Source organism: Crocuta crocuta, unplaced genomic scaffold (assembly GCF_008692635.1).
Source record: "Crocuta crocuta isolate KB4526 unplaced genomic scaffold, BGI_CrCroc_1.0 scaffold228, whole genome shotgun sequence".
Lineage (NCBI taxonomy): Eukaryota > Metazoa > Chordata > Mammalia > Carnivora > Hyaenidae > Crocuta > Crocuta crocuta.
Genome location: NW_027532820.1, coordinates 2,077,024 through 2,091,882, shown reverse-complemented (window position 1 = coordinate 2,091,882; position 14,859 = coordinate 2,077,024). Strand labels below are relative to the sequence as shown.

The 14,859-nt window shown below is 42.7% G+C and overlaps 1 protein-coding gene across 2 annotated transcripts in view; it reads left to right on the top strand.

The window, feature by feature from the left end:
- The first annotated feature begins 1,910 nt into the window (after positions 1-1,910).
- TBXAS1 (thromboxane A synthase 1) overlaps positions 1,911-14,859 on the top strand; it is a 157,525-nt gene continuing 144,576 nt past the window's right edge. The window contains exon 1 of one of the 2 annotated variants that reach the window (XM_077781054.1): positions 1,911-2,109. In XM_077781054.1, the coding sequence (XP_077637180.1) occupies positions 2,021-2,109 (89 nt within the window). In that variant the 5' untranslated portion in view covers positions 1,911-2,020. The remainder of the gene's footprint in view (positions 2,110-14,859) is intronic. The other variant, XM_077781055.1, reaches the window with a different exon arrangement.

Sequence of the window (14,859 nt, the reverse complement as noted above, 5' to 3'; positions counted from 1 at the left end):
TATGAGGATGAAATAAGTTAACACATATGAATGTTCTGAGACTAGTAACTGGCCCATAGTAAGTCCTACATAAATGGCATTGTTGTCATTTATTATTATTAGTTATTATTTCAGCCAAGATTCCCCTCTGACTTGACAATTCCACTCAGATGTGTCCCAGGCATCTCAGACTAAACAGAAGCCAAACTGAGCTTTTCATTTTTCCCACCAGTAATCTTTGATCTTCCCCATCTCAGGAAATGTCACCTCTATACATATACCCACAGCTCAAGTCAGGAGCCCAGGAGTCAGACCTGTCTCCCCTTTCCCTTTCCCTTTCCCATACTATCCACCAGGAAATTCCACAGTCTACTCCTAAATATATTTCAAGTTCATCTATGTACTTTTTTCTACTTGCATACCTGCTCTGGTCCGAGCAGGCTCATCTCAGGATAAATGCCTAGTCTTCTCAGTGGCCTCCCTGCTCTTCCTCTTGCTCCTTTCCAACAGATTCTCCACGTGCAGCTGGAATGATTTTAACAAACATAAATACAACCACGTTAAAACCCTAAGTGTCCCATAAAACGAAGCCCACGCTTCTCACCGTGGCTTTGTACTGTCTAGCTTCTGTTGACCATCTCCATGTCTTCCCAGCTGCCTCCCTGGGCTGGCCTGCTCAACTCCAGCAGGATTGGCCTCTTTCCAGTTCCCACACACAGGAATTCCTTCACACCTTACAGCCTTTCTCTGTGTCACCATTTTTGCCCAGAAGGCTTTGCCTGTGGCTCTTTATGTGATGGACTCCCCTTTAACTGAGAATCTCAGCTTCAAACTTTCTTTTCTAGACAGATTTCCCCTACAACCCTCTCTTAGTGGGTCACCCTAGTTGTACTCAGTCATAGCTGTGTGTTAATGACCTTCACAGCAATTACTTCTTTGTCTACCTGCTTATTGTCTATCTCTCCCCAGAGATATTTTCCCAGAGTCTGGTACTACTTCTATCTTCCAAACGCTGTAAACTCGGAGCCTGGTGCCCCATACATACTGAATGAATGGATTAATGTCATGGTGAGTGAATGACTCATTCTCTAATACACCCTCCCCATTACTAAAAGTGTAATATGCTGACTAATAAGCAAAAAATGATTCGTCTACTTTAGTCAGATAAGCCCAGAACTAGAACAAAGGACTGACGCATGAGCCTATGGACATGTTTTTAGAAGCTTGAAAAATACTGACACAGAGTATCCGTGTGTGACACAGGGCAAGATCTCTGGTCTGTTTCAACATCCAGTCACCAAGGACCCCTCAGACTCCAGGAACCAATGGACTTAGTGGGATGGATGTCCTCAATGCAGCCAGTATTTTCCATCAGCTGACCCCAACTTTTTCTGGGACATTCAGAGTCTCCTGACCCATATCTTCATTGAATTATGAATTAATTTTTTAAATGTTTTATTTATTTCTGAGAGAGCGAGCGAGCAGGGGAGGGTCAGAGAGAGAGGGAGATACAGAATCTGAAGCAGGCTCCAGTCTCTGAGCTGTCAGCACAGAGCCCGATGTGGGGCTTGAACCCACGAACCGTGAGATCATGACCTGAGCCGAAGTCGGACGCTGCCACCCAGGCGCCCCTGAATTAAATTTTTTTTTGAAGGGGAGTCTTTCTTCGTAGACTATTGGACTTTTCATCAGAGTAGAAATCTCTGGTTGCAGCCATGTAGCTTTTGGCAAACATAGGACCAGTTCTGCTGCTAATTCCCGGGGAAGTTAACATAAATGTTTATTGACAATGCAGTTCTCAAGAAAATAAAGTTGCTGATTCATTGCCTTACACTGAAACCCTGTGTTTCTTCCCTCCTCTTCCTTCCTCTTTATAAGGAGACATTCTGACGAAGAGCACATTTTGGGGACCCACTTGGTGTGATGTGTTCTCGCTTGCCTGTTCCTTCTTCCATCTGTACAGCGTGATCCCTGTAATAGCAGGGGCCTCAGCCTCCCTCTTTCCTCTGGAGGACCGCCCCTCTAGGGACTCTGAAGAACAATGGAAGTCTTGGGGTTTCTCATCTGGGAAGTAAATGGCCCCATGGTGACAGTGGCCCTGTCAGTGGTCTTCTTGGCCTTCCTGAAATGGTAAGTGCGGCCAGCAGGTTCCCATGACTGTGACAATGTCAGAAACAGCAGCCCAGGAGCCTCTCGCTGCAGCCAGGGTGGGGTATGTGGGAGTGTGTTTTTCTTCTTTTCTAATCTAGAGGGAGTTGAGTATTAACACAGCCTCAGAATTAAAAGCAAACAGCCAGGTTAATCTTTTGCTAAAATGCATGAGATCGAGGTGTCAGGAAAGGCTGGTGATTCAGTGACTGAGAGCGCTACACATAATTAAGTTTGCAAGAGACAGAAAAAGAAACAAGTTGGAAAGGTTTGGGGAGAAGTATTTCCTCATATTCATCATATCTTCTCACCTCGCTTTTCTGAGATCCTCTCCCACTGCTGGATTTACAGCAGATTCAGCCTCTCGGTTCATAGGACATTAAAAACAAAAAGGACATAGGAGCTGTCCGGCTTGCGGGCTACTTTGCAGGAGGTCATTTACAGGGATTTCTGCAGGTTTAAGGACAAAGTGGCGGAACTGATTGTGTAGTTTTCTGATATTTAATATAAGAGAATGGATTCTGACGAACGTTAGTGCATGCAGTGCCCACAAAGTTTGAGACCCTGAAAGGACCTCAGATTTGAACTGAGAGTAGCTGCCTGTTATCTTGTTAATTCAACAGGAGGATTTCCAAAGTTTGGCTGTGCCAAAGGCCTGTGTCTGTAGATGGAAGGGCCCACAATATGCTCCATTTACGCATATTCACCCTGCCAGTTAAACTTATTACAGTTACCCACTCAACCCAAAGCACCTGGATTTAGGTGGCTCTGGTTTTTCAGGGGAAAGTGGAAAAATTAATGGAGAACTTCAGTCTGAACAGAATTTCAATTTATGTTTCCGGTGATAATAAAGCCTCCCCTAGATTAATAACTGGGAAAGCGCTTTGAAAAGCATCAAGCATTATGCAAATGCGAGGTATTATTCTTTTGGAATTTGCATAGCTGAAAATGGAATTCACGTTTGATGTTCTATGATGATGAAATTACTTCTTGGAAATTGGCTCTGAAACTCAGCTTCAGTCCCAGTGCTGTTTTTGCTTTTTAACTGGCTTAATTATCTTTTGAACTTAGTTCTCAGTGTAGCTTCTCTTCCTTGAAACCAGCCACATGCAAAACCAGGGGCAAATGGTAGCCCTCTTACCCTGCTGCACCCCATTTTCCATCTCAATGTGTTTCTGTGCTCGGTGATACATAAGCCACCATGCCAACACACAGCAGGTGCTTCATAGATGTTTGCACCATCATTCACTACCGTTTATGTAACCTAACTACAGAGGAAAATAAGTCTTTAGTGCTTCAGGTATATTTGAAATCCCTTATTAATGTGATTATGAATATATTTTCCCATCAATAGCTATGTTCTGACTGTGGTTCTCAAAGTGTGTCCCACCTGAATCGTCCAGGTGGTCTCAGCATTAATGTTTAGATTATACACTTTTCTACACATTTCTGTCTTTATTGTCTGTGTGTGTGTTTGTGTTTTCATTTCTGTATCCTCAGCTCCCAGCTCAGTGCCTGACTTACAGCATGGCCTTGATAAATGTTTGATGAACGAATGAATGAATTACATACGTTAATGTTGCTCTGGTCATGGAAAAGGGCATGTGTCCTGACTGATAAGCTGCTGTAACTGGATGTTTATAATCAGTGTAGATCAGGGAGTCACGGACAATAACACCGCACCATTCAGCAAGGTAGCTCTGCATTTGTAATCTATTCCCGGGGCCATATTAATAAGCTGGGTCAAAGACACAGAGATTAGATAAAGGCATGAAGCAGGGGTGGTAAATAGGAAGTGAAAGCTGACTTTCATTTGTTATCACAGAAATATTTGTTGATCTGTTAATGTATGCCAGGCAGAGAGTGGAGGCTCTGGTACAAGGTCAGGAAACAGGAGGTCTGGATCAGATGCCCAAGGCAGGGGGATACACGGAGGTTCTGGGGTAAGCTTGGTGTCTGGAGGGAATAATGCTGAAGGAGAGCAGGCAGCAGAAGGGATGGCTATGGCCATGGCTCTGGAGCTCCTGGGTCCATCCCTTGATCCAGCTCAAGGTAACCACCCTCAGGCTCTCGATCCTCCTCTTCCAGGCAGGGCTCTAGGTAGCTGAGCAATGGACTCCAGCTTGAATGAGGTGGGGTCTCCCTCCTGCTTCATTCTCTTAAGAGGTACTTGTGGGAGAAGAGGGGTGCTCAGGGAAAGCTGAGGTGGAGAGACCTCTCCCCATAGCCATCTTGCTCCTAAGAAGAAACTGTGCAGGGTGCTGTGTCCTGACCAAACTCCTTTGAATTTTCTTTAAGAGTTATCTTTGGCTTTGGGCCAGGTAAGATTGTCATGGAGAGCCTAAACTCTGAGAATGAGGATTATGAGGATTGTTTCTTGCCTCCTCAAGCAGCCTGGGAGTTCTTACAAGGCAGAGGCAAGGTCTCATATCTCATTGCAATTCCAGAAATTTCTATCCATGGTATAAATGTTCTTCTAGCATTTGGCTTAATGGAGGTAAAGTTAAGAAGTATAGCACCCAGGACTTGGGGTTTGGGTCCTGCCTCCTTCAGTGGCCTCCTATCCCTCATCCATCCCCGTATCCTGTTCTGAGGGTGGCCGTGTTCCTGCATGCATCCTTCCTTTGCCCTTGCTAGTCTCCATGCTTAGAATTCCCTTTTCTTTCCTTCACTGCTAAGTTCCGGGGCATGTCCTCATGGAAGCTTCTCCTGTTCGTCCAGGGAACTTACGAGCCCCCCACTCCATGCTGCTTTTATCATCTCTCATCCCCTCCCCTCCCCCAATGCCTAGTATGTAGCATTAGCGCATGATAAATGTTGGTTGAAGGCTAATTTCAGCCTCTGATCTCTGCTGGTATTTTTCTTGCCAGTTCTGCTCTTAGCCTTTACAGTTCAGTACAGATCTTAACAGTTTTGCCCACATGAGCCACCCCTTTTCCTGAAAGCCTGTTGTGTTTTCAGTTTATTAACTTGGCGACCCCTTTTAAAATTGCTGCAGGTGTACTGTTTTTGTAGAACAGACACCATGCCATGTACTTTATAAATACTTCTTAATTGTTAAGTGTATATGTGAATTTGGAAAGAAGAGTTAATTTCATTTGAAAAGAGACCATTATAAAATAGGCAAAGTATATTTTAGCAGTTCTCCTCAAAGTGAATTTGACATAATTTTCAAAAATGCTTATTTAAAGTGACAGTTGTGTGGCTGAATAGTGTGAACTGGGGTATAAGAAGATCAGGGCTGCTTCAGTGGGGCTAGAAGATGGAGCCGGCATATAGAATACATTAGCTAAATGTACATGAAGCACATACAAAGGTAATTAACACACATGACAAGACATTTTAAAAACTCATTTTTCTCTGTAAAATTATTTGAAAGTCTTACTCCTGGAAGAGATATGAGGTACAAGAAATAAGTTGTATGAGTTGAATATTGCTAGAGGCAACCTTAGCTTCTAGTGTATTTAAACTTTCAAGCACATCTAATACTTGGCAGCTGGATTCCGGTTGGTAAAGATTTCTTTATTTTTTAAAAGAGTTTGAGGGGTGTGCCTGGCTGGCTCAGTCGGTTAAGCATCTGACTTCGCTCAAGTCATGATCTCACGGTTTGTGGGTTCGAGCCCCACGTCAGGCTCTGTATTAACCGCTAAAATCCTGGACCCTGCTTTAGATTCTGTGTCTCCCTCTCTCTGTGCCCCTCCTCATCTTGGTGCTCTGTCTCTGTCTCTCTCAGAAATAAATAAACATTAAAAAATTTTAAAAAAGAAGAGTAACCCAAATATTAATAGTGGAGTTTCTTCATTGGTGGGATTATGGATGATTTTTATTTCGTTTTTCAGTCTTTCTACATCTTCTACATTTCTTTAATGAGTATGAATTACTGAGCAAAAAACACAAAATAAAAAAAAGAAACTTTACTAAAAAGAGAAGGAAATTGTTCTTCTCTAGTAGAGAAGAGGAAACCAGTTTTATGCTATGGGCATGGAGGTTTCAGGACTATATTCTCACTATTTCCACCAATAGAGTAGAATGTACAAGGGGAATTCAGAGTAATGAGGGAGCTTCTTGGATAATAAGTCAGTGTGAAAGGTAAACTGTAGCAGTTCCATTAAGTAGCTAAGGAGTGAAAACAGGTAAATATATGAATACGCTGGCAGCTGAGAAGTGCTGTCTTAGAAAGATGGAAGGGCTTTTAATGCCAGGCTGCATTTAAGGCTCACGAGCCCAAGACTCAGAGGTATGAACCGACTAGTTGTGAAAATAGGAATCGGGGTCCTTTAGAGTTCTTATCAAGTCTCATTCCAAGACAAGGTTAAGGTAAAATGTTATTGGCAATTATTAAGATTTAAGACTATAATGAAAATCACTGTACCTGGAAGTTTCTTTCTGATAGAGTTTGCTTTACATATGGGAGGACTAGATTCTAATTGTAAGCCCAAACTGTATCTGGTAATCTAAATAATCTAGTCCTAGACCATATTTAAAAAAAATCATTGCTCCCTGGGATGGAAGGAAGGTTCAATACCCACAAATCAATCAACGTGATATACCATATTAACAGGTTGAAGGGGAAAAAATCACAATCATCTCAATAGATACAGAAAAACCATTTGACAAAATTCAACTTCCTTTCATGATAGAAACTTTCAGTGAATTAGGTATAAAAGGAATGTGTTTCAACTTGATAAAGGTTGTATATGACAAGCCCACAGCTAATCTTAAACTTGACAGTGAAAAGATAAAACCTTTTCCTCTAACAGCAGATCAAGATCTACTACTATTCAGTATAAAGCCAGAAGTCTTAGCCATAGCAATTAGGCAAGAAAATGCAATAATAGGCATCTAAATTGGAAAAGAAGTAAAACTGTCTCTGTTTGTAGATGACATGATCTTACATATAGAAAATATTAAAGACTCCAGTCAAAAAGCTGGTAAAGCTAAAAACATGGAAAGAGCCTAAGTGTCCATCAACGGACAAATGGATCCNTAAAAAAAAAAGCTGGTAGAGCTAATAAATAAATTCCTTAAAGGTGCAGGATACAAAATCAAACATATGAAATCAGTTGCATTTCTTTATACTAACAAACTATGTGAAAAGAAATAAAGAAAATGATCCCATTTACAATAGCATCAAAAAGAATAAAATACTTAGGAATGAATTGAGCCAAGTAGGTAAAAGATCTGTACACTGAGAATTATGACATTGCTGAATGAAACTGAAAAAGACACAAATAAGTGGAAAGCTTTCCTGTGTTCATGGATCAGAAGAATTGGTATTGTTAAAATGTCTATACAACCCAAAGTAACCTATAGAGTCAATGTAATCCCTATCAAAATTCCAGCAGCATTTTTCACAGAAATAGAAAAAACATCCTAAAATGTTTATGGAGCCATGAATAACCAAAGTAATCTTGAGCAAGAAGAAGAACAAACCTGGAGGCATCACACTTCTGGATTTCGAACTATATTTACAAAGCTATAGTAGTTAAAATAGCATGGTTCTGTCATAAAATTAGACATATAGACCAATGGAACAGAATAAAACATCCAGAAATAAACTCATGCATATATGGTCAATTAAATTTTGACAAAGGAGCCAAAAACACACAATGGAAAAAGGATAGTCCCTTCAATAAATGATGTTGGGAAAAGTAGATAATCACATGCAAAAGAGTGAAATTGGACCCTTATCTTATACCATATGGAAAAATTAGCTTAAAATGGATTAAAGATTTAAATGCAAGACCTGACACTATAAAATTCCTAAAAGAAAACATAAGGGATAGCTCTTTGACATTGATCTTGGCACTGAGTTTTTGGGTATGACACTAAAAGCCAAGCAACAAAAGCAAAAATAAACAAGTGAGACCACATCAAACTAGAAAGCTTTTGCACAACAAAGAAAGCAGCCAACGAAATGAGAAGATAACCCACAGAATGGGTGAAAATATTTGCAAACCATATATGTGAGAAGGAGTTAATGTACAAAATATATAAGGAACTCAGTCAACTCAATAGCAACAAAACAAAATAACCCGTTCAGAAAATGGGCATAGGAACTCAAGACATTTCTTCAATGAAGACATTAGTTAACAGGTCTATGAAAAGGTGATTAACATCACTAATTATTATGTAAGTGCAAATTCAAACTAAGAGAGATCACTTCGCATCTGTTAGAATGATGATCATCAAGGGGCGCCTGGGTGGCTTAGTCGGTTAAGCGTCCGACTTTCGCTTAGGTCATGATCTCGCGGTTCGTGGGTTCGAGCCCCGCGTCGGGCTCTGTGGGGACTGCCAGCTCGGAGCCTGGAGCCTATTTCAGAGTCTGTGTCTCCCTCTCTCTCTGACCCTCCCCTGCTCACGCTGTCTCTCTCTCTCTCTCTTAGAAATAAATAAAAATATTTATTAAAAAAAAAGAATGATGATCATCAAGAAGACAAGAGATAATAAGAGTTGGTCAGGATGCAGGGGAAAGAGAAGCCTTGTGTACTGCTGGTGGGAACATAAATTGGTGCAGCCACTATGTGAAAACAGTTGAGAGGTTTCTCAAAAAATTAAAAATAGAGCTACCACATGATCCACCACTCCTACTCCTGAGTACATATCCAAAGGAAATGAAATCAGCATCTTGAAGGGATATCTGCACTTCCATGTTTGTTGCAGCATTATTCATCAATAGCTAAGACATGGAAACAACTGAAATGTTATCGACCCACGAACGGATAAAATGTCATCCATATATACAATGGCATATTATTTTGAACTTTAAAAAAGAAGACCTGCCATTTGTGACAACATGAAGGGACATGGAGGAGATTATGCTACATGAAATAAGCCAGACACATAAAGACAAATATAATATGATCACACATATATGTGGAATCTAAAATGTCTGCTCATGGAAGTAGAGAGTAGAATTGTGGTTGCCAGGGGCTGGAAGGTAGGGGAGACATTGGTCAAAGGGTATAAACTTTCAGTTATGAGACAAATAAGTTCTAGGGCTCTACTATACAGCCTGGTAGCAATAGTTAGTAATAATGTAGAAAATGTGAAGTTTGCTAAGGTAGTAATCTTAAGTTTTCTTAACACACACACACACACACACACACAGACACACACACACACACAGACACACACACACACAAATGGTAACTATGTGAGGTGATGGATATGTTAGCTTAATTGTGGTAATCATTATACAAGGTATACTGGTATCAAGCACTAAGATGTATACATTAAATATAAACAATTTTCCTTTGTCAATCATACCTCAACAAGTTACAAAAATAATATAAAAAGCAAACACCACTAAGCTGGAATATGGAGCCCAGGTGAGAAATCTTGAATTTGTCAGAGTCAGGAAGCCATGTAGGTGTTCTCTGGTATAATCAGAGGTAGAGAGAGGGATGTCTAGCTGCAGAATGAGGGTGTTTGAAGCTCAGTTTGGCTACCATTTTCCGAAGTTCTGTTCCTAACAAAATTTGTGAAATTAAGTATAAGGTAAGCCTTCTTGGAGAATCATAGTACATCAAAGTCCCCGAGAGGTTCTGCGGTAAAGGCATCTGTTTAACTTCATTTCACCCAGTTTTTCCTAAACTTGTTTGATTAAGAAATGCTGTGGGGGTACCTGGGTGGCTCAGTCAGTCAAGCCTCCAACTCTCGACTTCTGCTCAGGTCATGATTCTCATGGTTCATGAGACTGAACTCCATGTCGGGCCCTGTGCTGAGCGTGGAGCCTGCTTGGTCTCTCTTCTACTCTCTCTGCCGCTTCCCCTCTCACATTCTCTAAATAAATACATAATTTGTTTTAAAACCCAAGCGAACAACAACAACAAAAAAGAAATGCTGTTTAGGGTCACAGAGAGAAGGTCAATTTCCACCAGCTGAGATATTTCCTTGAAAAGAGTGGTTGGATGTGTAGGTGATCAGGCAGCTGTGTAGCCTGGTAAAAATGGAGGGGCTGCTGAACAGAGGAATAAAACATGAAAACTATCCTTTTGCAAGCTCTGGGGGCACCAAGGTTGACGATGTTTACTTCAGAGCATAGAGGGTCTGGAGTCTGGAGAGCAAAAGAGGGCCAACGTGCAGACTGGCTCCAGGTCAACATCAAAGTAAACGAATAATCACAGCTGTTTGGCCATGGCAGGAACACTGCCTTGGGAGGTGGTGAGCATCCCTCAACATCCACCAGGAAGGCTGCCAAAGCACTTCCTACGTGGCGTGGGCACTTGGCACAGATGACCACTGAGTGCTTTCTGCATCTAGATTCAGTGTATGGGAAGGTCTGCACAGACCCTAGCTACCGCTGGTGACAAGCCAGAAGAAACACAGGTGGCCCATGAGTGACTGCTCCCTCTTCTGCCTGGACACCCCACTCATCCTCAGCAGCAGTTTCGATGGAGAGGAGAGAGTGTCCCCGGAGCCTGGAAACACTCTCACAAAGCAGCTTTGCGGGGCCTCATTATGGCTTCATGCAGGACACTCTTCCTGCCTTCCAGCCCTTGCTCCTCAGACTTCCTGGGTCCCCAGCCTCTCAGAGGTGGCTTTGAGAAGCAGAAGGATCTTGGGCTGGGTCTGGAAACATAAGGAAGAATTGACGTGGCAGAGGAGAGGCGGGGGAAAATTTCAGGTGAGGAAAGGTCACAACATCAGGGTTTGTAACGTTTTATAGAACAAAACCTTAAGGGTGTGAATAATGGACACGGTTTAGAAATACATATTAAAGGTCATGGATAATTTCCAGTGCCCCAGAGCATCAAGAGAAGGATACATGCTATTTCCTTTTTTTCATTTTTTGTACTTTTATTTAGGCTATGATGGGAACTTTGGTTTAATAACTCAGTGATGAGCTTGGAGATAAAACTGAACCTGCTTAGGAAAACTAGGTCTGTACTTCCTCAAGGACCATTTCCACAGAATATTATTATTTTTTTGTTTTCTCTCCTTTACATAGTTATACACAATATCCCTAGCCTTCCCCTCACTTTATTGATTTTCCAGAACGAGAGTACGAGGCGTGACTATAAAGTAACGTGACTGATTATTTTAGCATACACACCAGAACTTATACAGCCAAATGAATTTTATGACCTTCAAAAGCATTTTCCTGATAGGCTAAACCTTTGCTGCAGAGATGCCACTATCAGAAAAGGCTTTCTTAGCACTTTCCTTTAGGAATGGTCCTTGGTGTCTAGATTCAGTCTTTTGACAAGTCTCACGGCAACCAGTCCCCATTTTTGTTGAGAATGGATTGATATATTTTTTAAAACAGTCCCAATTTTGGCAAATAGGTGATTAGACTGGGTCATGTTCTTTTCAACTCAAAATTAAATGTGATTATGAAACAATAAGGCTTCTTGTTTACTCAAGAGATTTATGAACCAGGAAGCCTGGGGATTCTATTTAAGCGGCCACACTCCTGGCGCATAGGCATTGTTGCTCGCTTTCTGGTCTGTTTTGTTTTAAAGAAAACAACAGCAATGATCTTAATACTTGTGGTCAAACTTTCTCTTATCGTGTAAGGAATTCAGGCTTCTGGTAGCATCTACTCTTTGGGGAGAGATGAAAGAAGGATCTCATTCATTCTATAAACAAAGCAAATCAGCAGATTTATGTTGGTGCTTTAATGAAGTGCATGAGTATACGCTTGGGACTGCTTTCCCTGGGAGGACAGTGGCTCTTCCAGAAATAGAGCTATTGAATGAACCCTTCCCTGTATTCCTGAATACCATAATAACAACTATCTTCCTAGGCTGTCATTTGCCATTGAGGGCAAGTGCCCTGTCTTTGGGAACCTTAGCAGTGTCACAGGGATTTATATATATATAAAACATATATATCTGAACATGAGGACGGAACTTTGGGTAGAGAAGGGACAGGGGATGGTTGTTCATGCTGCTGTGCATTGGTGCTTCAATGATTAGGAGCCACCTTTTTCCTGGTTTGTCAGAAATATGCGATGTTTCACAACTTCCTTGGGATGGGCAGGGGTGGGGTGTTGGCTGACTGGTAGGTCCCAGAGCCCTCGGTTCTCATTGGTCTCCTGGCAGAGTCTGGCACTGGGCCACACTGCAGGGCCATCCTCAATCTCCATATGTCCTTGCAAAGGGGTGTCTTGGGTTTCACCTCAGCAGATGGCAGTTCCTGAACAAGGTCCCAGAGAGAGGATGGCCCTTTCTTTGCTCAAAGGTATCTGGAAAGACGCTGTCAGAGATGGCCTGAAAGCAGAGCCAATCTCTGCTCTCAACTGAATAGTGGCTTCAACTGAAACCCCATTTTCCAAGCACTATGCGTAGACCCCCCTGGGGAGAGCCAGCACTCTGCACCCAAACTGGCCTCTGCCTCCACATTTCAGCTCAAAGGTGCCCTAAAATCCTCCCCCGCACTTCCCTCTTGTCTGCCCACAATGTGCCTGTTCTTCTCCCTACTCTTGCTCACTCATCACAGTCCCTGTTGTCTGAATGCCCTCCTCTCTCTGTTTAAATCCCAGCCGTCCTCCAAAATCTTGCCAAATGTCACTCTTCTTGAAGGTCACCTTAACTAGGCCAGCCCTCTGGAGCCCTGCCCCCACCCTGAACTCCTGTAGCATCCTTGGTCTCTATAGCCATCTTGGCATTCACTTTATTATCTTCCTGTGTATGCACAGGTCCTGTCTTCCTGGCCTGACTCTAAGCCCCTGAGGGCAGGGCTGAATCTTAAGCCAGTGAGTGCCTTGTGCACAGTTGGTGCTCAGTAAATGTTAACGATCGTCACCGTGCCTCAGGTAACTGAGATGGTGACGCTGCTTCCAAATGGTTACTGTTTCATGTGTGTGAGCACAGGGGAAGGCAGGATCAATCTCCCTCTGACTTGCTTGCACACTAGCGGCCCGTGTTCCCATTATTGAGCAGAATGCCTTACACAGGGCTCACTGAAAGAGTAAATAAATGACTTCTTAGTTCACACACTCCTTGAATGCTGAAGGTTTTCAAGGCTGAGTGCTGGTTCTACCTCATTGATGTGCAGTGGATAACATTCTCATGAATTCAGATAGATAAAGTCATTGTCACATTAGGAATTGAGGAGCAGGATCCTCTGAGACAAAAGGAAGGTAAGGGACAGATTGCAGGATGTAGCCATCTAGATGTGGCATATGGGGGATCATAGAGTTCTCGGGGTGTGACCGGGGTACCCTGACAATATGCGGAGGGATAGGAGTCATCTAGCCCCCGGCAGAGAGGCATCAAAGGACAAACACTTCCACTTTCCCTGTACTATTGAAAACTAACCCCACAGCTTAAAGTAGTGCTATCTAAACTTTTCTCCATCCTCTGTTTATATTTTTCCCTATAGGTCCCATTGTCTAGATAACAATGCATATTTAAGTAATGATTGATTTTCCCATTTTCATCCGTCAAAGACGATGATAGAAGCTCTGCCAATGAGAACAGCTGATCAATGAGATAACCAGCATTAGTGTACCAAGTTATCATTCCACTCCAAGGCAAAGAAACTTGATATTGTAGGTAACCTGCACAATCTTATTGTCAATAAATGCATGATTTACATTAGGCCCTTTGAAAGATGGAAAATATCTCATGTACCTCCTTCCTACCTTGGCAAGTCAATAGGTATCTGGGAACTTTAGGCCATAAACATTGTAAAGCACAGTCACTTATACATTTAAGGGTTTGGACTCTATTTGTAAACACAGAGTGGCCACAATTGGTAGCATCATCTCATGATAAGAGAGATGGTGAAGGAAGGTAATTGGGAAGTTCTCAGGAGAATTATAGCACTGTGGAAATCAGCTAGGCCTTTATTTTATTTTTTTATTAAAAATTTTTAAAAAAATGTTTTATTTATTTTTGAGAGAGAGATAGAGACAGTGTGAGCAGGGGAGGGTCAGAGAGAGAGGGAGATACAGAATCTGAAGACAGGCTCCAGGCTCTGAGCTAGCTGTCAGCATAGAGCCTGACGTGGGGCTTGAACCCACAAACCATGAGATCATGACCTGAGCCAAAGTAGGACGCTTAACCGACTGAGCCATCCAGGCACCCCCAGCTAGGCCTTTATACTTTAGGACAGACACACTTTTTCTTTCAGATGACCTTGGGCAAGTCATTCCATCCTCGCTAGTTTCCTCATTAATAAGAGAGGGCTGGCAGTCCCTGCCTCTCAACATATGGCACCTTTCCAACTGGCCACCTTGGCCGTCTCCCACTCACCCCTACCTGCCAGTCAATCCACATTCTTGCCAGGCTGGTTTCCTAAGTGGTCCTTGAATTGCTCTTTCTTCTCTCTGCTCTTCTACCACCATAGTCCAGGACTCCCTCTCCTATTCTCTCCTTCCCTCCCTCGCTCCCTTTTTGAGAGAGAGACAGAGACAGAGACAGAGAGACAGAGTGTGAGTGGGGGAGGGGCAAGAGAGAGGGAGACACAGAACTTGAAGCAGGCTTCAGCCTCTGAGATGTCAGCACAGAACCCGACGTGGGGCTCGAACTCACAAACCAGGAGACCATGACCTGAGCTGAAGCTGAACACTTAACCAACTGAGCCACCCAGGTGCCCCGAGAGACAGAGGATCTTAAGCAGGCTCCATGCTCAGTGCAGAGCCCAATGCAGGGCTTGATCTCACAACCCTGGGATCATGACCTGAGCCAAAATCAAGGGTCAGATGCTCAACCTACTGAGCCACCCAGGCACCCTTTAGTCCAGGATTTCAAGAGAATCCCTTGGCTGGAAATAGCCTCC